This window comes from Bolinopsis microptera, chromosome 5, assembly GCF_026151205.1.
Source record: "Bolinopsis microptera isolate Bmic1 chromosome 5, MBARI_Bmic_1.0, whole genome shotgun sequence".
Lineage (NCBI taxonomy): Eukaryota > Metazoa > Ctenophora > Tentaculata > Lobata > Bolinopsidae > Bolinopsis > Bolinopsis microptera.
In genome coordinates, this window is record NC_087076.1 from 8,068,142 (window position 1) to 8,093,313 (window position 25,172).

Sequence of the window (25,172 nt, forward strand, 5' to 3'; positions counted from 1 at the left end):
CCAAATTAGGCCCAATTTAGCCAAATACCCTGAACATGCCCAAAATCCAGATTTTAGGTGCTTTACTTGTAGCTAGTGGTTCCCTGAACTCGTATATGAATTTTCATCAAGATTGAACAAAAAATGATTGAGTTATGATCAAAAACCATATGACCATATTTGGGCATACGCACCAAATTTGATCGATTTTGGCCCATAAATTGGTCAAATATCAATATTTTTGAATGAAACCAACTTTATATGGAAGGTAAGCCTATACTACACATTATCTATGATTATCAGCTCAGTATCTACCTAACTGTGGATTCTGTGTTCAAATAATCGCAAAAAATGAACAAAATTGCCCATATCTCAATTCGCGATATTTGCAAAACTGACTTCGCTCAAAACAATAGAACTCAATAGGGTTTCAATATTTTTTCATAAAATTTTCAGAATCAACGTAGAATTGTCTCATGACCTTAAGTTTAGGGACAGAATTTTGAGTTAGGCCTTTAAAAAATTTGGCGGCCAAATTCTAAATTTAGCAGTGCAAATTTTGGAATTTGGCCGCCAAATATTTTTAAAGGCCTAACTCAAAATTCTGTCCCAAAACTTAAGGTCATGAGACAATTCTACGTTGATTCTGAAAATTTCATGAAAAAATATTGAAACCCTATACTATTGAGTTCTATTGTTTTGAGCGAAGGCAGTTTTGCACATATCGCAAACTGAGATATGGGCAATTTTGTTCATTTTTTGCGATTATTTGAGCATAGAATCCACAATTAGGTAGATACTGAGCTGATAATCATAGATAATGTGTAGTATAGGCTTACCTTCCATATAAAGTTGGTTTCATTCAAAAATATTGATATTTGACCAATTTATGGGCCAAAATCGATCAAATTTGGTGCGTATGCCCAAATATGGTCATATGGTTTTTGATCATAACTCAATCATTTTTTGTTCAATCTTGATGAAAATTCATATACGAGTTCAGGGAACCACTAGCTACAAGTAAAGCACCTAAAATCTGGATTTTGGGCATGTTCAGGGTATTTGGCTAAATTGGGCCTAATTTGGACCAAATATGGGCGTGGCTGCCCCGCGGGCACTGTTTGGCGGTTGGGGTCCGGGACCCCCTCAAAAGTTCGGTCACTAGTCCTAGTTTGTTGGTCAACTGCTATCTCGAAACCAAGTTTCACAAAAAAATCAGGGTGAACCCCCCCCCTTAACTGATCTGCAGTAAAGTAGTGTTATTACCGTAAACTCTCTGCGAGTCCTCCTGGAAGAGGACCAGTTTGAAAGGTCTGCTCGCTAACTTCCTCGCGCTCTCTATCCCACCTGACATTACGTTGTAGGTCACCAGCTCTGACTTCCCCTCAGCTTCAGATACCCAGTATAGGTTACCATCGAAATATTTCAGATTCTCGACGTGACTGTAAATGTAGCAATTAAGATTCAATATATTCAGATATGTAAAGTATGAACGTTCAGATCGGCTTATGACCCATTTTTGTAGCAAACCTTTGGAGTTTTTACTAAAGATACAAACTATTGAGAATGAGATGCCAAGTTAACAATAACAAACCTTATATTCCTAGCAACAGTGCTGAACTTAGTCTCGCTGGCCCCCTTGGTAGAGAAGATAGCCCTGTGGTGAGCATCGTACCAGTATAAAGTACCAGTAGTCGTATCAATAGCTAGTGAAGTGGGGAGGAACTGTGACCTGTACAATGGTCTCATACCTGCCGGGGGATATTATCAAATTCTACTATATGGTAATGTTGTCTCTATGTAGCGGAGAACGATAAAACAGATAAAATGTCCGATTTCATTCTAAAAACTTTAATATTCTGCTTCTTACTAAGTCAATTCCAAAAAACAAACTCGATATGATTAGTTAATATCAATATGCGACTACAGAACTAAATGTTGTTTAAATCAACAGATAAAACACAAACCTCGACCACTCCTAGAGCAAGTGTAGATATGAGCAGTAGCTCCAACACTACCGATCCAGAACAGATCACCACTGAAGGGGTCCATGACCAGGTGATGAGGGGTGGACTCCAACTTTACCAGTTCTACTACAGAGCTACCCTCCATATTGGACACCATCAGTCCTGCAATTAGAGGGGTATGCAGGTAAAATTAGAGTCAGCTAGAATTGGAGGGGAGGTAAATAAAAGCGGAAGAATTAGAGAATCACAAAAATAATATTTTCAGATTGTAAAGCTGAACATGCCAATCATACTGAACATAATGAACACACCAAACATGCCAAACATACTGAACATACTGAACATACCGAACATGCTGAACATACTGAACATACTGAACATACCATAGTTGGTCAGTACGAAATGTACGAACTGTACGAATTTTTTACGACTTTTGTACGAACTGACCAACTATGGAACATACCGTGACTTGTCTGATTAGTCCAGTAGATATTATCAGATACCCAGTCCACTGCAACATCAGATATGGCAGTGTTACCATAGTGATACACTTCTTGTAGTTTCCCTGACGACTCACTCAGTGATGTCATCATTATCGAGTTTAGTTTAGAGTCTGCGTACACAGCTTTCTGTTAATATGAAGTTCTCATGAAAATACTGTTAGGGTAAAAGGAGGACATTCAAATAGGGTAACAGTAAACAATATTAAACCTAAGTGTACAGTAAATAAGGGGCCATTCAGTTTTAATAGACATTAAAATGGAAAACTTTTTGAATCTTACCACGCGTCGACGGTAAAGAGAGAGTTAATTCTTGTGAAAAATTTTAAATAATTTATAACAAGGCAGAATTGTAGAAACCTGGAGTGAGAAATGGTAATCCAGAGCCAGTACATTATCCAGAGCCAGCACCTGACTCAACATGTCCTTATTAGGAGCGTTATTATCCAGTTCCCACAGCTGAATAGAAGGGTTCTGGAGATGTGCCAGCTGAGCACCGGATGGTTGGACCAGAGCCAGAAGTACTGGAGAGTGGGTTGTTTGGCAGCTCTTACCGTCGGCAGCTAGGTAGTAACCTTGTCTACACGAACACTTGCCTTCATGGCACCTGATGTGGACAAGATTAGTTACTTAATCTAGAAATGTAATCTTCAGTTTACTTTTGTTAATGGTAATATTTTCTACAGAACTGCGTTCATTGTCTTACATCAATAATATGATGTACTAAGGATATTGTCCATTATCTCATATGATTTATTGGCAACACATTTTTTCTGCATAATGCTTGATGACAATAAGCAATGTTAGGTGTAGGTATGTGGAGGGGTAACGTTTTATGACCAGATCAAAGGCAACGTTACACGACAAACTGTGTATCATGTATCGCTTCAACTTTCGCTTTCGTGTTTTTCATTCGAAGGTGATCCAGGTCAACATCACTCCACTGTGTAGCATTGTATTATGGTACTTAACTCTTTCAGTTTGGTTAACAGCGGTTTTCTGTACAATTATGTGTAGTCTTATAATATGATCTGATTACCTTTGTTGGCAGCGAGCCAGGTCACACGGTAGTTGCTCAGTACACTTTCTCTGTTCTTTATTCCAGACTTGTCCTGCTTTACACAGGAAACATTCTCTTTCGTCCTTCTTATCTACACAGTCAACCTTCCCATCGCACACCTGAAGTTATAGTGTTAAACCCTGTTATATAGTAGCTTACTATAGTGCTTTAGTAGTTTGGTCTAGTAGTACGTGTAGTGTAAGTAACACTAACAGTAGGGCGTCTCCGTTATAAAGTGCACTAAATCAGTTGACAGTTTACATTTTATTGTATTATATTACGTCGTCCTTAACTGTTAAGTCTATAGTTGACATTTTCACTTGACTGTATGGTCGCCATTCATTCGTGGAATCATGGGACTCTATGTGTGATGTGGTCAGAGCTTCCAGCATAATATTGCAATTTGAGACCATATTACTAACATCTTTACATTGAGTAATATTACATTACGACACGCTCATTGAGGGTTCCTTTCAGTGGCTGTAGGAAACAAATACCTCTACATTATAATATTAAGTGTGTTACTTTTGTTACTTGGCAACTCTTCCCGTTATAAATTATATATTTGTGATTTTAGGACGGGGTTTTACTTTTGAAACTTTGTTTTGAAGTTATGACAATTGTTGGCTTTCTCTTAAATTTACAGAAATGTTATATTTTTGTTTGAGAGGTTGCGATCACTTGTGTGTGAAACAGGAAACTCCGATGTGAAGTTTTGGTTATGTTTTATATGTGTGCCGTGCGGCAAATAGGTACAATGCCGGCCGGTTATTAATATTAACCGACTAATAGCCGGCTAACTATTAGCCTACACGTGCTTTTACACGCTCTGACCACTGATCTGACGATCCATATTACCAAACTTGGTATGATCGTCAGTTTTTCAATCTACTGATCGAATCTTTGTTAAATTTCCATTCCTTTTGCAATGCGACGATCATGATTCATAACCTTAATCTCGATTTTATTTGCATCTCATTGCTTAAACCTGTGTTGATTTGTACATTGTGTAACATAATAGACCAGACTTTGTTTCCCTAATTTAACTCCATCAGGAAACTATATATCCCATCAACTCGAATGAAGAAATAAGATCAAGCACGCCATGACCTCACCATTCACCATACCAGCAAACTTTGGAATAGAACTTCTCAAATTAAAATCAAACAATGTTACTCTAGTATCAGATGATGGGCCAATACAAGCTAGTGCCGTAATATTATCTCTGAACAGTCCCGTGATAAAGAAACGAATGCTGGAGGAAGATCAGACTGAACTGAGCTTTTATGGGTATTCAGCAGAATCAGTGAAGCTGTTCCTGAAGACATGCTACCAGGGCCGGCTAGATACGTCTGACAAGAAGAACATGTCTCACCTCCACAAGATATCCCACGTGTACCAGGTGTATTGGATAACAGAGGCTCTGCTGGAGGAGTATAGGAGCCGTGTTCACAGGTGTACTCAACACACTTACGGGTTTGAAACTGCTCTGTTCCTGTTCAAAGAAGCTGCGAGCACTCTGTTAGTTCTGAAGAAACAGACGTTTGTTGATGTATTCATACAGTCCTTTGCGGGGGTACCCGAAAGGAGGGAAGAGTTCCTTAAACTGTACCTGAAGAACCTGCACAAGTACAGCGCAGAAGAGTTGAAGATAGCTGTAGAACTATCAGGTGGAAGGGTAGACATTGTGGTGAACGCTCTAGCTAATCACATCTTGGAGTTCAAGAGACTTGACACAAACGCTCGAGGCCTGCTAAAGAACATCAAATTCTCCTATCTAGAAACAGAGCACCCTCAAGCGTATAAAGCACTATTTGACGTGCTTGTCGATAACATAAAGTACCTGGAGAATGAGGATGCTGCAATGATCCTGAAACTAAGACATGGGGTATCACTTGGAGATCCACTAGCCTGGGACAGAAACATCACTCTCGCTAATCTCTTTCATACCAGAGTGGAGGATGATTCTGAAGATGTTGAGTTCGGGGACTCGCTCAGTGAATCAGTTGGTTCCTCGCTCTCTTTAAACGATCGCCCAATCATTCAACTTAGTTCTTCAGACTCGGACGAAGACACTCCAACTACATCCAGAGTGTGCTCCAGTGACGACGGTAGTGCAGCGTATTTCTCTTCCAGAGAGGATGAGGAATCACAAGACGAATTACAACAATCAGAGGCACCACAGGATTCAGAGGAGTCCAGAAATGAGACTGATAGTGACGAACAGGGATCAGAAGAGTCTGCTAATTCATCTAATGAAGATACCAGGGACGCAGCTGGGTTTAAAAACAGGATGCTGAAACTCATGGCGAATGAAAATGGTTGTAATAACCTATACATGTTTATTGAGGATTTATGGGACTGGATTTTAAGGCAGGGGAACTCAAGACTGGATATAGATTTCCCCGAAACTATGTCCACTGTAAAGAAAATAAAGACACACAGAGGATGGTTCCCAATTTCTCCAGACTTTGTGGACCGGCTCGTGAACATTTCTCAGAACCAAAACGTAGCTCGATTCAAGGAAGCTATTAAAAACACTTCGTCCCTGATTTCAGATGATAACAATTTCAGAATAAGCAGTCGCGGTAATTACAGCATGAACTCCATTCTGCAGGGTACAGAAGAAGCCATAGTGGCGTTTGAATTTCGTCACAAAGCTATCAAAGTCTGTACACAAAAGGGGATTTGTGGGTTTTTATTCAAACTCATTTTGGGGCACGATGATGATTTTAAAATGGAGCTAGGATACAGCAAATCTGATTACAAGGACAGACGTTCCCAAGATCCTCTGAACCTTGACTTTCACGACAATCTGATGTTCGCACAGAGGATGCATATCATGGTGACGGGATTCAAGGGGACCAATTGGTCACTACCACTATCATGGGAAGGGAAACCAACTTTTGATGACAACAAAAATATTGTGAGTTGGGGTAGGCATAAGTTCAAAGTTAATGGACCATCCGGTTCGGATTCCAGTCAGGGATCCAGCATAGAGAGCAGTCCAGAGGGTTTAAATTCAAGACAGGGTACCATTGCTGGGAATTCCTCTGAACTCTATACTGATCTGGTGTACAATTGGGGTGTCCAAGATGAGGTTAGATTTGAGGTTTATTATTGTACTGCATAGTACACTTTGAGGTGAAGTTTGATATCATTAATATATTTTATGATGAGAAACGTTTCATACTCTTTTGATTGATTTCCTGGTTTCTTGTCGAATATACACTTTTAATTATGTACTTTTTAAAGTCGAATTCTGTAGTGGCATTGCCTCACGTTTTAGGCCCGCCCCGCACGAGTGCGCGGCTGTATCGTGGCTTTTGACCCGATCACTAAATGAAATGACTGTGAGGGTCACGACGTGATACAAATTCTGTACAGAACAGTAACTTATAATCTTACAGAAAACTTTATTTTTTAAATATTTCTCAGATGTTCAGAGTTGTTTATTTTATCCTTTTACAATGTCTGTGGCAACTCTCCCAAACAAAGTTTCATTCATATTGGACATTGATACACATTATAGTAGTTAACAAATTGCATTATACTTCTACACAAATTTAGGGCATTTTCTATTTTGAATGATGCGTCAATTTTTCTCTGCCGATATTCCATTTGAATTAACAAATAAATATTTCTCTTTAGTGCATGACGATCTGCAGATGGGGTCAATCAGCGTCCCTGCAAACTTTGGGCTGGAGTTCCTGCGCCTCAAGACCAGTGACCTAGAGCTTAAACTGAAAGATGATAAAACACTTAAGGCCAATGCTGTAATCTTAGCTCTCAATAGCCACGTGGTAAGAGATCAAATTATTGCAAAAGATAATCTGACGTTGGACTTCAGGCTCTTTGACAAAGAGCCAGTGAATTTGTTTCTAGCAGCCTGTTACCAAGGCCGGCTAGATACATTTAACAAGAAGTACATGTCTCAAGTGCACTTAATTTCACACGAGTACCATGTCTACTGGATTATTGATGCAGTGTTTGAAGATTTCAGAGCAAGAGTCAAAAGGTGCACAGAGCTTCCCGTACTCGACTATGAAAGCGCTGAATTTCTCTTCAAAGAAGCCGTTCAAGTCCATACAGATACGAGGAAACGGAACTTTATCGATGTGTTGATGCAGCAGTTTGGAAGAGTGTCAGATAAAAGGAAAGGGTTTCTGGATCTGTTCTGCAAGAAGATGTTAATGGAGCAGTACTGTGAGGAGGAGTTGAAGATAGCAGTGGAGATGTCCGGGAGTGAGCTTGAGAGTGTGATTAGCGCTATGGTGTATCATTTGATTGAACTGAAAGGAAAAGGTAAAGGACTTGATGACAATATTCGCTGTCTCCTTGAAAACATTAACTTCGCTTTCTTGAAAGAGCAGAATGCTAAAGCTCACAAAGAATTATTTCAAGTCATAATCGAACTCAGTCAAAATATCGAGCCAAGGGATTTTTGTATGATCATGCAACTCAGTAACGATAAAGATAACGCACAATTTTCAACATCTTGGGACCGGAACACTTCACTCCCTAACCTACTACTTCAACCTCTAGAGTCCCCATATGATAGCAGGTACGATGAAGCAGGTAATAGTAATGATGACGATAAAAAGAATGCTGACCATCAGAGTAAGCTTCAGGGCCTCAAGGAGGCCTACGAGAGCGAGCTTCTGATTACAGATGAGGAAAACATTTGCAGTGATTTCGGCGATTTATCTGTTGGACAAGTTGAAAGCTCAAGTGACGATGAATTCTACGAAAGTTTACAATATTCATCAGATTGTGACCCTTTAAGTCATCCCTATACTTCTTTAGATACAGCAACAACTTGCGAGGAAACTGAAGACATCAACGAGGAAGAATACGAGCAATCTACAGATTCTTCAAATTCTGATGTAGTTGACACTGCCGAATTCAAAGGCCGGATGTTAAAATTGTTTGAGAGCGCCTATGTTTGTAACCTGTACATGTTTATCGAAGATTTGTGGTACTGGATTCTTGATGAAGGAGGAAGGAGACTGGACATAGACTTCACTGAAACTATGGAGATGGTGAAGAATATTAGGATCTACCGTGGTTGGTTTCCAGTATCTTGTGACTTTGTCAAGATGCTCGACAATCCCACCGGGAATAAAAACCTAGAGGAGTTTAGAAAAGCTTTGGAATCGGAAGAGCCTCTTATTTGTGCCCACGGTGTTAAAGTAGATAGTCGGAAACTTTCCGAGAAAGATCACTGCATCAGAACAATGCTATTGCCAATAGTATTGCAAGGTAAAAATGAAGGTGAGGTTGCTTTCCAAGGTAATGTTGCTTTCCAATACTGCCCTCCATGTCCAGAGGCCACAGACTGTAAACGACGGGGATATTGTGGATTTCTATTAAAGGCAACCGTGTCATCAGAGGGACAGTTCCAGATGAAGATGTGCTATGCTGAACGCGATTATAAGTCTTCTGAACGCGAATACAAGTCCCAAAATAAAAACTTCCATCACCACGATAACTTGATCTTTGCGCAGCGCATGCACGTTATGTTGACCAGTTGGAACGGACCTCGGTTATGTGGTCTATCTTGGGAAGGTGCACCTGTCTTAGATGGCGAGGGTCAGATCGTACAGTGGGGCCGACACAGATTCACTGGAAACACTGAACCTCAAGCCAGCGGGAAGGGGTATAACTACACTTTGCAGTCGTCGGACAAACTCAAATTTGTTGTTTTTTATTGTACTGATTAAGGTTGATTCTGTGAACTCATATATAAATCGACCAGTTGAAATATTGCATTTATTATCGCCTGATCAAATTCTTAAAGACAAATTTGCTGTGTCATACTCTAGCTAGTATTAACTCAATGTTAATCGACATAACAAAGCCAATAATAAATTTGGATAGGTTGTTGTTTTCAATCAAATTAACAAACGATTATTTTGCTTATTAAAACTATTTTTATTCATACTTTTTTGCGAATTGATTGATATTTTTAATGCAGTTTTCAGAAAGCGTTATATGGTTTGGGATCAGAGCATTTTGTATACAGAGTACTTAATGACCGATATTAATGTAAACATATACAATTCAATTGTGTTACTCATACTGTTAAATGTTGTTTTAATATTTCACAATGTTTAGATTCAATTAAAGTCGTAACATGAAATAAGGTAAAGAAACTATAGTGCACCAGAGGAAGACTGGACGATTCCGGCAGACACTACTCATTTTTGTAGGTTAAAAAATTAAAATTCTAAATAAAAGAAAAGAAAGAAAAAAACTAACCCAAGCGTCAGGAATACAAGAACCATCACAGATGAATGTAGATAGGGATGTCTCACAAAACACAGCCGCGTCACACTCACTCTCGTCTGCTCCATCAGTGCACTGGGATAATTAATAAGTTGAGAATGATAATTTACACTAACTTATATAAGTGCTGGTAAAAGTACCGCTCCAGGTACCGCTCCATCATTTATCTATACATTTAGAATTACATCATTATGCAGTCCTTCTCCTCACAAAAGAACTAATTGAAGCCACATCTCTAATCTCAAGGTTGAATAGTGGTTCCAGGTTCTCAGGATGATGAATAAATCTCGTTACATTGATTAGCTCTCTAACACTCCTACCCTCCCCACTACTCCCCCTCCCTGGCAGATTAGAGCAGATCTCCAGCCTACAGGTTAAATATAGAGAGAGACTGATGAATAATTGCAGTGCAGAGACAGCTATCTGACTTACGACTATATAACTGCTTTCTGATTTACGACTATAACTGCCCTGCACTTCAATTAGTATACTTTCTGTTTAATGAGGTCATATTCATACTGATGATCAGAGGAAGAGTCGTACACAACATGGACCATGGTGTGTTTCACTACGTCATAATAATACGTCATAATATGTCATAATACTCTATGACTGATAACTCAATATTTAAATGAGGTCTTAACTTTCTGTTAATCATTTGTTTTTATATAAATAATTCCAAAAATTCTGTCTTATTGTTTATTTTCTATCCAAGGGGAACTGGAGGAGAGGGGGTTTTATCATGGCGGCGTAACGACCCCGCTGTGTGTCAATTACCATACATTGGACTACAAGTACAAAGAGAAGTAGATATAAAGATATAACAGTCATCAGTACTTAAGTATTACCTACTAGTCACAGTGATCCACTGCTGTAGATGTACCAATGATGTGCACCAATTGTCTGTAATAACAATGTACTCTGACAGGTGAATAAACATGGAATACAAGGGCGGTGTATTGTTTATTGAGTAGTTGCACGTGGGCAACACGTGGGCAACACGTGGGCAACACGTGCCACTTTAACGAGTGATTATAGTTCAGTACCACGATCCTGTTATCTTTTTATGGCTGTTCATAAATATAAATCCATCATTTTGTTTTGGGATCGTTCATTATATATTACGTTTCCAGTTTCATTGGAAATTTAAAAACCCTCTCCCTCGCCGTAAGCGATTTTACTCATAGCTATTGTATAGAAGTTTAAACGTAGACGTAAGCTTTTCAAGAACCCCTCCCCTAGGCTGGCTTACGTAATATGCGATTAATCCCTTCTGTAAGAAGTTGTTCTTGCTTTGATCTTTTCTCTCCTCTAGATTTATCGTCTAAGAACAAGCTATTCATAGACCCCGAAAACAAAAGTCATAGAACGTCTACCCATGCAGCAAACCCATGAATAAAAATTTTCATAAAAACTAAGAACGAACTACAGAATACAACTGTAAAATTAACAAGTACTTTATCGGAACTTTCGATAAGAATTGGTATGATCTATAATCGTAATTCCGTGAGATAAGGATAATCAAATTGCTCGATATAGATGCAAGTAAATGATAGAGCATTGAATAAGTCAATTAATTATGTATTTATTTGTTGAGATTTGTGATGAGGACTTAATTATGGTTAAATTTGACCTATCATATTGACAAATTTCTTTTGCTTGTTCTATTTCAAAGAAATGTGTCCACTACAGGAAAAAGATACCACTTCATCAGTGTGTATTTGCAGTACCCTATATCTAACCCTAATCTTAGATGTCCTTTGTACAGGTCTTTAGTACAGCTCCCTTAATCAGTAGTTCACTGCATTAATGTATAAGGGGGAGAGTTCCGTAACTGATCTCTATTCTCTACCAGTGTGCAGACCAGCAGACTGCAGGGTCTGACTATTCATTAGGGTGTTTGAGAGCACAATCTCTCTCACTTTTCCCCCACGATCAGAGTCGTTTAAAGTTCATAACTATAAGCTAATCTTTCGATGGACAGTCACACGTATAACTGTATGAATGGTCGCAGTATAAGGGCATCGTAAAAGGTAACTCGGTAGATTTAGACTTAAGACACCTTTTATCTGCGGCCCCATCGTTGATATTAGCTCTAGTAACACTACAATACCTCTCTCTCTAACAGATGCTGTTAAAACCTCATTTGAAGAATTATGTAGGACACGATCATCTTATACTTATCATATTGCCTACCAAACTCATTTACAAAAACAAAATACCTCTCATTGTTTACATGCCCGATGTGGTTATTACACTTGTTGATCGTAGCACTGGTGCGGGGTAGCACTCTGACCAGTGCTATGTAAACAAGCAGCTTCAGACTGATGTAGTATTGCAGGACTGCCCTATGTTTACTTTTGCTTGTTTACTTTTAGTCTGGAGCTTCAATGTCACTCTTATTATCCTACTTAGACAGAGTAATAACATACTGATACACTTTCTCCTTTAATAGTTTGTAGACATTGATCTCTTTCGCTAACATTATCCTATCTGAATGTTTAATGGCTTTTTGGTATATTTTAAGGCTTATTGTTGTCGTTAAGCCTATGATATTTATAGCACTTTTTATCATCATGATTAAATGTTTCACGTTTGGATTAATATAGGCCTGACTATAATTATTAATATTTGCTTGCTTGACTTACCTATTTTAAAATTAGTATTCACTTTGATTCATAATATTGAATATTATTACCTCACGTTGTACGACCTCAATTTCTAGATAGAATTGATTTTGAGATTTCATTCAAGCTATTTTTCAATGACCGGGGGAATATAGAAGTACAGAGTAATGGAGAATAATGAGAATAATGGATACATGGTATATACCTCATATTGAATAATGAACCGATAAACTTTAAATTTGGATAGTTTGCCCCATCCTGCATACAGTATACTGTCATTACTATTTATCATCGACGCGCGTTGCAATTAAGCTTTAGTACTAGGAGTGCAGTTGCATTTAGAACTTGGATTTATGACTTCACTGAACTAACCCTTTCTCTCCAGCACCATGGTTCACCTGGTAACCACAACAGTACTCCTACTCGGCTCACTGCTAACTCTGACTGAAGGAGTCTGCAAGACAGACGCCCTCACAGCAGAAGAGAAAGCAGTAATGGACGCGCACAACAAGGTTCGCGCACTGCACGTGGACACTGAACCACTCTGTTACGGAGTCACTGGAAATGATGTCACCTTCACCGCTCAATCCTGGACAGATAAAATAGCTGGGGATAAGGCAATGAAACACAGCAGTGGGGGAACCTACGGAGAGAATCTTGCTACAGCGGGGACGACAGGGACTGTCCTGGCGAAAAGTCCAGCCTACGAACAATCTACTGACATGTGGTACGATGAGATACAGTTCTGGGACTACACCACCAACGCAAAGAAAGTCTCCGCTCCAGCTAACAAAGCTACAGGTCACTTCACCGCGGTAGTTTGGAAGAACACTAAACAGTTGAACTGTGGTTACGCAACTTACGAAAACGACTTCAACAACTACATGGTCACGTGCCAGTACTTTCCACCTGGTAACTACAACAACGACTACGCTAACCAGGTCGCACCTCTCAAATCAACTGAGAAGAAAACTTGCAACAAGCCTACTGTGGCAAACGGAGCTGTGACACCTGACACTGCTACAGTGGAAGAGGGAGGGAAATACACTGTGACTTGCTCTGGTGGAAGTATCCTTCAAGGAAATGTGAATACCTTCACTTGTGGTTCAGATGGGAATCTAACTCCAGCTTCTATCACTTGCAAAGCAAAAGAGAAACCATCTTGCAACAAGCCCACTGTGGCAAACGCAGTCCTATCCCCCGCTACAGCTACAGTTTTGGAGGGAGACAAATACACTGTGACCTGTTCAGAGGGACACATCCTCGAAGGAAATGTGAATACCTTCACTTGTGGATCTGATGGGAATCTAACTCCAGCCTCCCTTATCTGCAAAACACAAGAGAAGGAGACTTATATTTGCAACAAGCCCACTGTGGAGAACGGAGTTCTTACACCCGATACAGCGACAGTGGCGTTGGAAGAAAGCTACACTGTCAAGTGTACCGATGGCTACAAACTAAAGGGGGATGTTGATACTTTAAAGTGTGGTGGTGACGGTGGCTTCAAGCCAACTTCACTTACTTGTGATAAAGAAAGTGGTGCAGGGAGAGTTGCTCTTTCAGCACTACTCGTGGCTGCTGTTGCTGCCCTTCTTCAGTGATTCTTCACGGTTATTGAGTTTTTGTCTGCCCATACACTATACAGAAACAGGCAAATTGGCGAAGAGATTTGGTCATGAGGTCTAAAGTTTGAAAAGAACTAACAGTTGAACTTAACTTAACAGTTGCTATTCTCGTACTCGAGTACGTACTATTCAGTTCCACGCTTAATACTCGAGAAATATTGAAGAAATCAATGTGCTGTATATACGAAATATTATCTATTACCAATATCATGACTATTTAGTATTTGTCAGATCAGATGATAAGTCATAAAGTCATAAGTATATCTTATCACAGGATAGAATCAGGAAATAATAAAAACTCCAACTTGTTCACCACCCCATTTACTGGAAGAGTGGAAGGGGGGATTTACTTGAGGGGGGGGGGGGGGGGGGCAATTTACTGTTCCAATGACGTATGAACGTTATACCAAAGGTCCTAGTGAAAACAGAATCAAACTTCGTGTTACCGGTCAATTACCTCGTTTATTCCGTTACATTTCATCTCATCAGTAATACAGGTACCGTCTCCGCACCTCATCTCGTCCTCCCGACAATCAGTCACTAAAATAGACTGTGTTATTATCCGAGCGACTTTAAAATTGGTGATATGAACATGACCCCATGATGGGTACCAAGTCCAACTCCAATTTATTGGTTACAATCGTTAATATACCATTTCTATTATAAATAATAAATGATAGGATAAATGATAAGACTTGTTTTTGTCATGCTCCTGGTCAGGGCAAATCAATTATGATCCTAATCGAATATTAATAACAGTAACACGAAAAATATCATATGATCATGATAACCGATGTTTCTGTGGAAAATTTCTGATAATTCGACAAAGGGAAAATGCTCGTATTATGATGATTATTATGAAAAATACCGTATGATTATGATTAGCGATGTTTCTGAAGAAAATTTGCTCGTATTATGATGATTACCTGTACAATTAGCTTCATCAGACTCATCACTGCAGTCAGCCTGACCGTCACATCTCCACAACTTGTTTACACATCTCCCTGAGTCACACACCTGTAATACAAGGTTATGAGCAGGTTATCTTTCCCAATAAATGTGAAGCTGAAGTGAACCTATTTTAAGGTTGCTTCTGGCTAACATGAGATTCTCGTGGTTCAACTATAAGGGAGTGAAACTAAATTGGACATGTGACAAATTATTTTATATTTTATACTTGATAGCAGTACTGTAAAACTGATATGGATCAAGGAATTGTGTAGTATTGTATCTTGCTCATTACTTGATCAAGCATTATATTATGATATTCTCTAGTTTTTGCACCGGCGAATATCAAATTGTGCACATCGTAGACAGTGAACATGAATACTTTGCAAACAAGAAGTTTTACAATCATGATACGGCACAGGAGTTACCTCAGCACAATAAATCATGACAGTTTCTGGACAAAAGATGTCTGAATCCGACTAAGAATGGAATTCTCAGGTCCGTAAATTGGGTTGGGAACAATATCCTGACAGAACTTGACGCCGTTTATTCACACTCTAATTCTTTAAATGTTCACTTTTACAAGATTTAATAGATTTACATTAACTTGTCGAGACTTACAATCGCCGACTAGGTGGTCTGATCCGTTACAAGTTAGTGGTAAAATTATAACTTTAAGTTATTCAAAGGGAGACTATGAATAACCAAGTAAAGCTGCGAAATAGTACGGGTATAATTTCATAACTGTGTTCTTCCACGAATATTCAAAAGCAGGATGTCATCTTTAACTACGTGTGTTATCAACTTTTTCTAAAAGGGATCAAAATAGAAGGTTCAGTGTACACGGCACCTAGTACCTACGATGTCAGATGTATCTAAAATATACTCAGAAAGTACCAAGAAAATAAAAAAACAATATCAAGAAAATACCTCAGAAGTAAAATGTACAGTATACAGTACAGAAGTACGCTACACTGCATTCTTAGTACTTCAGTACTACGCTAAACAGTACCTGAAGTGGATGTCTGTGTTACAAGATGTATCATGACAAGCTGAGTAGGTCTCGTCAGTACCGTCCGAGCAGTCCGTCTGTCCGTCACATACCCAGTTCTCTGGTACACACGTGTTATCCGCACATGTGAACATCTCACCACACGAACTGAAGTTACATAGTATTAGTTAATTAATAAAGTCTGTGTTGAATAAACATCTACTTTCAAGAGATGAAATTTACAATAAACGCTTAAATTGAAAATGTCCCTGTTAAATAGAAATCTCGCCACACGACCTAAAATTTAGAGCCTGCTAAAATTAGAATTTCCCAAGAATTGCTATGTATAATTTTCAAGGTGGAGTTAATATCCGCATTCCTATCATCGCATAAGTTTTTAGCATTAGTCGAATGATAATTTTACTTCTGTAGCCACTCCATATTGGCTTATTGGGTATTATGAAAATTGAAAAAATGATATGTTGAACGTTTATAACATTAACTGTGACGTAATGCTTTAATTAGGAGTGAGACTTCGTGTCAGTTAAGCTGCTGGATGATATAAAAAACGTTCAACATATTCTATTAAAACAATAAAAACATATTTTTTTAAATTTTTAATTCATTTATTAATATTAATGAATTATATATATGCTGCTAAAAAACAAGCACCCAATCTTTCAAACTTTGTGGGAAAACGCAATTTATAAGAAAATGAAACTACAAATAAAAATACTAGAGAATACTACAAATTGACTAGTTGATATGATGTACCTGTCTGAAGGGAACTCTGTCTGGGAGAAGACCACATTTCCCAGAGCCACAAATATCGTCCAGATAAACATCTTCAAACAGAGAAAGTAAATAGGGCGTTGATGGTGCAACTAGCAACGCCAATACGCCACCATAATACGCCGCGCCCCGACCCCTCATTTCAATGATAAAATATGGCTCATGGTGGCATGATGGCAGCCTGGTGGCAGCTTGGTGGCACTTTTCAATAGTTTTAAAACAAATTTATCAAAATTTAAATACATTTTAAGAGACATTTAAAAATAGTGTGTGTAACAGGAATCATATTGTTGGGTTGGTCAGAAATAGAAACAGAACTGATCGAGTTCGTCAGAAAACTAACGGGAAAAAGGCAACGAACTCATCACTAGGCAAAATATCAAACAGAAAATGTCAGAATTTTCAGTTTTAAACTAAAGGATAAACGTGTTAGATAAACTGGTAACAACAGCTGCAAACTATCAAAAACAGAGTACACTGAAAATATTTAGTCGATATTTTAGTCTATAGATTGCATCACAGCTGAATAGTTTCCTTGGATACCGAACGCGGACATGAGTATTCACAATAGTAACTGTTAGAATAAGACAAATCAAGTGGCAACTGAGATTGGGGCTAAGAAAAAAGTCATGGGATCGATTTAGATGGATGTATTTATATATTGAAAATTACTGAATTAGTAGCAGAGTTAGATTATGGCAAAACGTAGGGCGAGCCAATACGACAAGGTATTGATATTATGCTGATTCAGATTAGTGCTGTAAATTAATTATAACCGACTCCGAAGACGATCTCATTGATTTGAGAGATCCTGGCCGAATGGTAAGAGGCACCACCAAATCAGCTTCAACACTTAATTGAAATAGTTAATGTTAGGATCTTGTTGTGTCATAGACAAAAAAATAAATTCTGAATGCATCTGTGACAATTACAGGTGACCGCAATAATTTATCTGATGTGAGAAATTAAGGCACACAAATTTTAAAGATCGAGCGGCTTCGTAAAAGTTTAAAACTAATTACAACACTACCAATATATCACATTTATTGAGCATTACGTAATGGAATGGACACATTTTAACCATGGGTATACTAACAATACTAATAGTCCAAACCCTAGTTAAATAATATGAATTTGTTTCACGTCTAAATTAAAACCTCTAACATAGATTAAATTAGAGTGGTCTCCACTTCAGAAAATCGAATCATCATAATAAATTTCCGATAGATTTTCATAGCAGAGACTTTTAAACGATACCAAGATAAAACAATTAATTATCATTTTGGGGCAACTCCAATTCTCTAGCGCTCATTTCTGGCACTGAAAATTCCAGCAAAAGCCGGGAATCTTAAAATTGGTTGGTATGTACTAGGTAATCGATTTTTAAACAGAGCAGAAATTGAGAAATGATCGACTGAAATGAAATGGTGCTAAAATGATAATCTGGAAACGAAGATCAGTATTCCAGATTCCAGGACATCAGTTCTAACACATTATTAAAGCTTAAAACCAGCTCAAAAGGTCTAGTTTCAACTAGAACTTCACAATGTTAAAGCGATAATTAATAATAACAAGAATGAAGATGAATAATACTTCTTAAGAATGATCGATAACTATTCGTGACTATTGATCGCATGCAGGACCACCTGTGCTGGTCCCGGCTCCGATAGGACTCTAACTCCGCATGGAAATGGATATCGTGGACATAAGATGGCACAAACGTGGCAATATCAAGCAGACATTTAACAAATTCCAGCCCTAACAAGCAGCTTTACTAAACAGTATCTCAGCTTCAAACAACAGTAAACAGTAGCTAGTTTTCATACTCTCCCCTCCTCCACTGGCAGGGAGAGGCTGCTAGCTAGCGGTCCACTGGACAACCAATCAGCAGGGCCAGTAGGTGGCACGTGACCCCTCGTGACATCGGGGTGGACGCTAAGAATGCGTTAAAGTAGACGTATTTAAGTGAATGGGAACATTCAGGATGACACAAAGACAATTAGCAACATTATAACAAGCAAAAAACACGATCAGAGCAACTCGAGCAGAAGTAAATAAATAGCACGCTTTAAAAACACGGCTAGAGAAATCTAATTAAGGCTTTAAGAACAATCGAACTGGTGGGCATTGGTGCCACCGTTCGTAATCGTAATCAGGACATTTCAGCCTGACATAGCGGAGGGATCCCTCCGGCCTCCCGGAACAGGTAATCACATTTGTCTCATTCTCACCTGCCAACTATTAGCACACCGGAGGTAGATAGGCGCAGTGGGATTAATATGAGGGGGCACTAAGTGGGAACAAGGAATTAATGTAAGGGGTGACTTTTAGAGAGGTATTTTAGGGGGGAATTTTAACAGTGTTACTGTTATCAGCAGAGCATGCTCCAGAACAATCACTGCGATGTTTGGGTAGAAGACGCTTCATTAAGAGGAGAAGAGAAGGAAGGAAGGAGGAGAGGAAGGGAAGGAGGAGAGGAAGGGAAGGAGTACTGAGAGGTATATTAGGATCTGTATAGTCACACGCTATGTCACTGGTATGTGACCGGTATGCAGTGTAGCTACAGGATGTTAGGACCAGATATTATTAGGTATTAACAAACTACGGTTACTATACATGAGTGCTCAGTGTCCCATTTCATGGATTATAGGGCTCGGTCATGTGCACACTCAATACAGGGCTGCAGGCTCCTGGTTTTTTAATAGAAATGAGGCAATTTGGTTAACAGCTCGTGCCGTTTTCCATTAATAACATGAGACAAGATCATTATCTGTAGTAATGAAATACATGTAATACTCTCAAAACGCAGCTACCAACTTTAGAATAGTGTTGGTATAGAATTAGTCGAGCTAGAACTGCCAAGGATATCCTCTTACTGGATAACTATTTGAGTTCAAATAATCACGGGTACAAGAAACAAGGCTGCACTCGGAGTTCTAATAATCACGGGTACAAGAAACAAGGCTGCACTCAGAGTTTTTTATAAAATGCTTTTCGAATTTTACAGAGTACAGCAATAAATGATTAAAAAATAGAGCCGTTTGAAAATATTGTCCCCAGCTGTAAAATATGATGGGCACCTAAAAATAGGAAACAAATAGTGAACTATGTCCGCAATTACTTGGACCCATTTCATCACACATAATCTGAGTTCAAATAATCACGGCCAGACGCGAAACGAGCGTGCAACCAAGAAAAATGTAAGAGGCTCAAACAGGGTTCCGCCACCACGTTATCATACAGTCATAGCAGAGTGACAGTTGATACCCGCCTACTTTAACATATAATCACATATTACATAATTAAGGAAACTTATTTACATAATTATAGAAACGTTACCGCGGTTTTCCCGCGTATTTCAAGACTATACATACGATCAAGCTCAGAAAGTAGAAAATGATCTGAGATAAACTTAAAGTAAATGTAATAAAGTAAAGTTTAAACACCTTTTAACATGACACAGCTACTTCAAATGTAATTACTTTGTCAAGTTCGAAACCACAGATTTGTCCGAGATGAACACGAGGAATTCACAGTTCAATAAATGACACGCAGTAAACTAGCACTAGACGATCATGTGTGCATCAAAACGAGTTTAATTTGGGTCGATGTAGACGAGGTAATAATTATTAAAATATATAGGATTGGATCACAAGTCCAAATTAAGATGGAATTAAATTAAGACTTATTCTCATCTAGGAAAGAAGTCAACAGGGTGGTGGTGTGTATGACGGTGGGGCGCTGCACATACCGGCAACATTCCAACCAATTGAATTGGCGTAACAATAAATTAAATTGGTGCAAAAATTAATCTAATTCTAATCTAATCGGCAAAGTGAGTAGCATCCAACTTTGATCGTCCGACATTCCGCCTCTTTTCAACCTCTAATACGAAGCCTTGAACGTAACCTTACACCATAACCATAATCCTGACTCTACCCCAACCCTAGCCCTGCCCATGACCATAACCCTAACTCAACTCTAACTCAACTCTAATCCGAAACTTAACCAGGATCCTAATCCAGTAATCCTAGCCAACAACTTTATAGAAAATAGCAAGAGTCGAAATGTCGAGGGGTATGATTACCGGTCTCCTCTGACAAATACCTGTTGATACAGTTGATCTCGTCTAGTCCGGTGGAGCAGTGTTTCTGTCCGTCGCACACCAGAGACCGGTCAAGGCATGATCCATCACAAAGTAGCTGATCTGACCGACAAGTCACGTTTACTGGGGGCAAAACGTCGGGTAAATATCTGATAAACCACAGGTGTGTAAGGGGATTGATAGCATTGTATCCGGGTTAATTTATTGGCGATAAAACTTAGTTCCACGCCAAAGTATCAGTATTGAGAGAGTAAGGCTTAATGTTGCGATCCTGCTTAAGTTAGGGTCCTCAACAACTGAAGCTTACCTGATATCTCAGGTGCTGGCTCCTGGGTCACTACTATCTGGAATGATGTAATCCCACTGTGATGTGACATACCAGATTGCAACATCCCGGTCAGTCTATCATAACTTACTATCTTTACCGTGCGTTGGTTCAGGTAGAACAGGTAGTGCTCGAATATTCCTATCCTGTAATAAATAACTATGAAATCATATCTAGTGATTGTCTGAATAGCATTCTTAAACGGGTTATTATATATTATAAAAGAATGTATAAACGGGTAATTTCATATTTGAATGATGAGTGAATCCAAAAATACTCAAATTTTTTCCAAAAATAACTTCGTATAAATAACATTCTACGTTTAAGAATAGTTTCATTGAAATACGTACCCAGAAAAAACACGGGAAATGCTCATACGGGCCACCCAGAACCTTCAATTTAGCACAAATCTAATTATTCACATATCTAATTAAAGTTGTAATAAGACAATGAATAAGACTCACGCCTGAGGGTACGATATATTCCTTTCGATAACGTGTGACTGTGAACTGGGGGAGAACTGATCTAGATAGTAAACTTTACTGTTCCTCAAGTCTGACCAGTACACCCTGTCCAGCACTTCATCAACCTGTAATAAAAGTTAGAAGTGAAAGAGAAGGTTAAAGGGAGAGTAAAAGTGAAAGAGAAGGGGAGAGTGAGAGTGAAGGTGAGAAGAGGGTGAAATGTGAATATCTTGGATGTCTAAGTCTTCGGTGATCTCAGTAATTATTGCTGATGTTGGGGCTGCCTTACAACGTATATTTCAAAAACCAAATACGCAGCTCATTGCTCAATATGATTATACCAACATTTATATTATTTGAATATTTCAACTTTACAGCACTATCAATGACTATTGTCGAATTTCAAACCTTTTTATTATTGTTTTATAAATATGGAAATAAATATGTTCAATATTTGAGAGGATACTTATAAGGTACTTAGTCGAGATGGCGGACCATAGTTTAATACAATTCTATCCCACATAACATGTTTATTGTTTAAGCTTTAATAGCGACTTAGAATTCTAAGTCCATTAATGGACGAATTTGACGTTAAAGTTTGTTGCCATGGTAAGTATGGTGACGAGTCCACACTAAAGCCCAATTTATCATAATTTAAAAGGCTTGCCACAGACATGAGTAATTTAAAAACATTTTAACGACCCAATTTGTCGTAAGTCTCGATGATAGGTCTCAATGGTTATATTCGTGTAATAATAACAGGCACCCCTTCTTTATTCTCTAATTCAGCAAAATGATCCGAATAACAAGATGTTCTAGCTGATTCGAGAGCAGGGGAACCACAATGCTGACATTCGGAGACTTTCTTTCTGATAAGAGAATTAAGATGCAGACCTAGATAATTTGAGTCAGTCTCTTCATGACAGGCGTGAGTAAAAAGGTCGACCAAGTTCCAACAGTTTTACATAATTTCCGCTCGCTGTTTGCTCCAGATTATGTAAGATTAAGTATACTTCTCTTCAATCTTGATCATGTTGGTTTGTCAGATTTGGCTTGCACAAGTACTTGAGAATGTCGCACTGACCACAAAAGGAGTACGGAGAAAGATTTCTATGACAAATTATGGAATTAGAGTAATGATCGTAACTTTTTATTAGTATTAACTTTATCAACCTGAGTTTGTTCACGTCTTTACGGTCTTTAGTTGCGGGGGAACCCCTCTCACCTGTATAATTAGAGACGTGTTCCTGCGGTCTACCTTCCCTCTCCCCTTTACTCTGAGACAAAGTTTCCTTCTTTAGTCATGGACTAGAATTGCTGGAAGCATGTCAGAGAGAGCCCCTCTCTGACACGATGTGATGGCCATTGGCCATGTTAAAGCTTAACGAATCTCCACACAGGTAACATAGGTGTTTGGGGCCTATTGGATCCGGATAATCACTAGCCCATCTAGTGATACCCGATACCTACCCTGTAATTTAGTATCGCATCCCTTGAAACTATATTCCAGAACTTTACTGTCCGTAATAGTCAACATTTCTTTGTCCCTACTTAACTTAGATATATCAGAAGCTTGGAAACGAGACTTGGTACAGAGGAATAGATGAAGCCTAGAATCATTATCCTCATAAAGTAATAACACAGAGACATCAGCTTATTGAGATAACATATTACTTCAAGTGGGAGCCTGTGAGCCAGCATATCAGTTCTACATAAGTGGGTGATAAGTGGGTGATCAATTCTCATAATCTGTAATCTGTATACCCCTGAACCGGAATTAGGGTTAATCGTGGAAACCAGCTAATCAGCTCATGATCATGCTCAACCTCGAAACTGGGTTAAATTAGAAACATTTACTAGAGACGAGGAACAGCTGTAATCTCCCAAAACTTGACGCACACAGCAGTAAGTTATTAACCACCTGAAATACACTGAATAAATTAAAATAACTAACCGCTATGTCGGATATCATCTGGTTGCCAGTTTGATAGACATAAACATCAGTAGCAGACTGGTCACTTAGTGACATCATCTTCAGACCCTGACCGTGGACACTCCAGTAGAGGACACCTCTCTTGGAGCTGATAGCCAACGCGTGTGGAGGCAGGGTCTCCAGGAACCGGACTGCAGTCGAGCCGGAGTAGTCTCCTTGCATGATCGCCTGTAAAGCAGCGTCAGTTTTACTAATCATGAAGCAATTTATTGATTAATTGTTATACTAATTATCTAATTATCTAATTATCATACTAATAGACGTGGGTTTAAAAACGTAGAACTAGAAGTAGTTGTTTTAAATCCCCGAACTGAACTTTAACACTTACCATTTCATTCTGGTCAGACCAATAAATGTGTGAGTTTTGGGTGTCTAAAACCATCGTATCTGTTCTTACTCCTTTGTAAAGCACCTGCAGAATGCAGATGACGAATGGGTTAAAAACTCTCAATACTGAATTAGTCATGCGTCCATACTCGATATGTAAATTTTTTAATTGGACTGATTTTATTTTTTAATTCGTAAAATTCCGAATCTTCGTGAAAAATGCCCAGATTGAAATCGTCAATAATATAAGTGGAAGTTACCGTGGTTAGATTAGAAACAAGGTCCAACTTATGAACATTTTGGGACTTGGTGGTGTAGAATATCAAGACACGCCCCTCAGAATCCACCCCGAACTGAGTTATCTTGTTCTCACTATCTTCTACCAGGGTGTGAACACCATCTTCTGAGTTCATGTATATTCCCTCGTTTGTAGAGTAAACCAGGCTAGCAATCTGGCGAGCTCCTGAGAAAGGGGTGGGAGGAATAAGTACAACTACAAGTAAGTTCTTATCTTCAGCAGTATTTTATTTCAAATTTGTGGGGGGGGGGAAGTAAATATAGACAAAAAGAAGAGATGTATTACCAGCGAGTCTGCATCTGGAAGTGTCCTCAAGAAAGTATCCGTCTGCACACTCACACCTGAACCCTCCTTTGTTATTTAGACAGAAGTGATCACATCGTTCTGGTATCTCACTACACTCGTCAATATCTGAACCAAAATGTAAAGTTGGTCTCAATTTTTAGAAAGTTGTGTCATTTATTCGACGCAGGCCGCAGCCCTCTTTGTCTTTGGTTACCATTAGAGAAACCTAGCTTGATAGAACAAAAACCAATGGAATAAAAAGCATCGTATCTTACCAGTACAAGTGTGGTTATCAGAGCTGAGCTGGTACCCAGGGGGACAGAGACAGTAGTATCCGTCTATCTTATCCAGACAGGCGTGAGAACACTCGTGAGTACCCAACACACACTCGTTTACTGAGTAATTTAAAAGTTACATCTGGAGTCAAAATTTACAGCTGAAACCATAATAAACCATGGTCATAAACCATCAACTGGATCGACAAAACAAGTAACTGGAGCCAAAGCCAAAGCCAGAGTCAAAACAAAACGAAACCGTTGGTCAGTGGGGAGGTCTGTAGGTTTTTGTTGCGTCTGATAATATAAAATACTGTGCACTG

At 38.8% G+C, this 25,172-nt stretch overlaps 1 protein-coding gene across 1 annotated transcript in view; it reads right to left on the minus strand.

Moving 5' to 3' along the window:
- LOC134815218 (low-density lipoprotein receptor-related protein 1-like) overlaps positions 1–25,172 on the minus strand; it is a 42,347-nt gene that overhangs the window by 3,126 nt on the left and 14,049 nt on the right. Inside the window, exons 14-31 of the mRNA XM_063823735.1 lie at positions 24,850–24,969; positions 24,575–24,700; positions 24,252–24,454; positions 23,993–24,076; positions 23,626–23,832; positions 21,672–21,796; positions 21,190–21,353; positions 20,885–21,005; positions 16,005–16,153; positions 14,973–15,059; positions 14,504–14,586; positions 9,768–9,869; positions 3,486–3,625; positions 2,807–3,053; positions 2,410–2,575; positions 1,947–2,108; positions 1,574–1,730; positions 1,246–1,421 (exon numbers count right to left, since the gene is read on the minus strand). Of these exons, the coding sequence (XP_063679805.1) occupies positions 1,246–1,421; positions 1,574–1,730; positions 1,947–2,108; positions 2,410–2,575; positions 2,807–3,053; positions 3,486–3,625; positions 9,768–9,869; positions 14,504–14,586; positions 14,973–15,059; positions 16,005–16,153; positions 20,885–21,005; positions 21,190–21,353; positions 21,672–21,796; positions 23,626–23,832; positions 23,993–24,076; positions 24,252–24,454; positions 24,575–24,700; positions 24,850–24,969 (2,619 nt within the window). The remainder of the gene's footprint in view (positions 1–1,245; positions 1,422–1,573; positions 1,731–1,946; positions 2,109–2,409; positions 2,576–2,806; positions 3,054–3,485; positions 3,626–9,767; positions 9,870–14,503; positions 14,587–14,972; positions 15,060–16,004; positions 16,154–20,884; positions 21,006–21,189; positions 21,354–21,671; positions 21,797–23,625; positions 23,833–23,992; positions 24,077–24,251; positions 24,455–24,574; positions 24,701–24,849; positions 24,970–25,172) is intronic.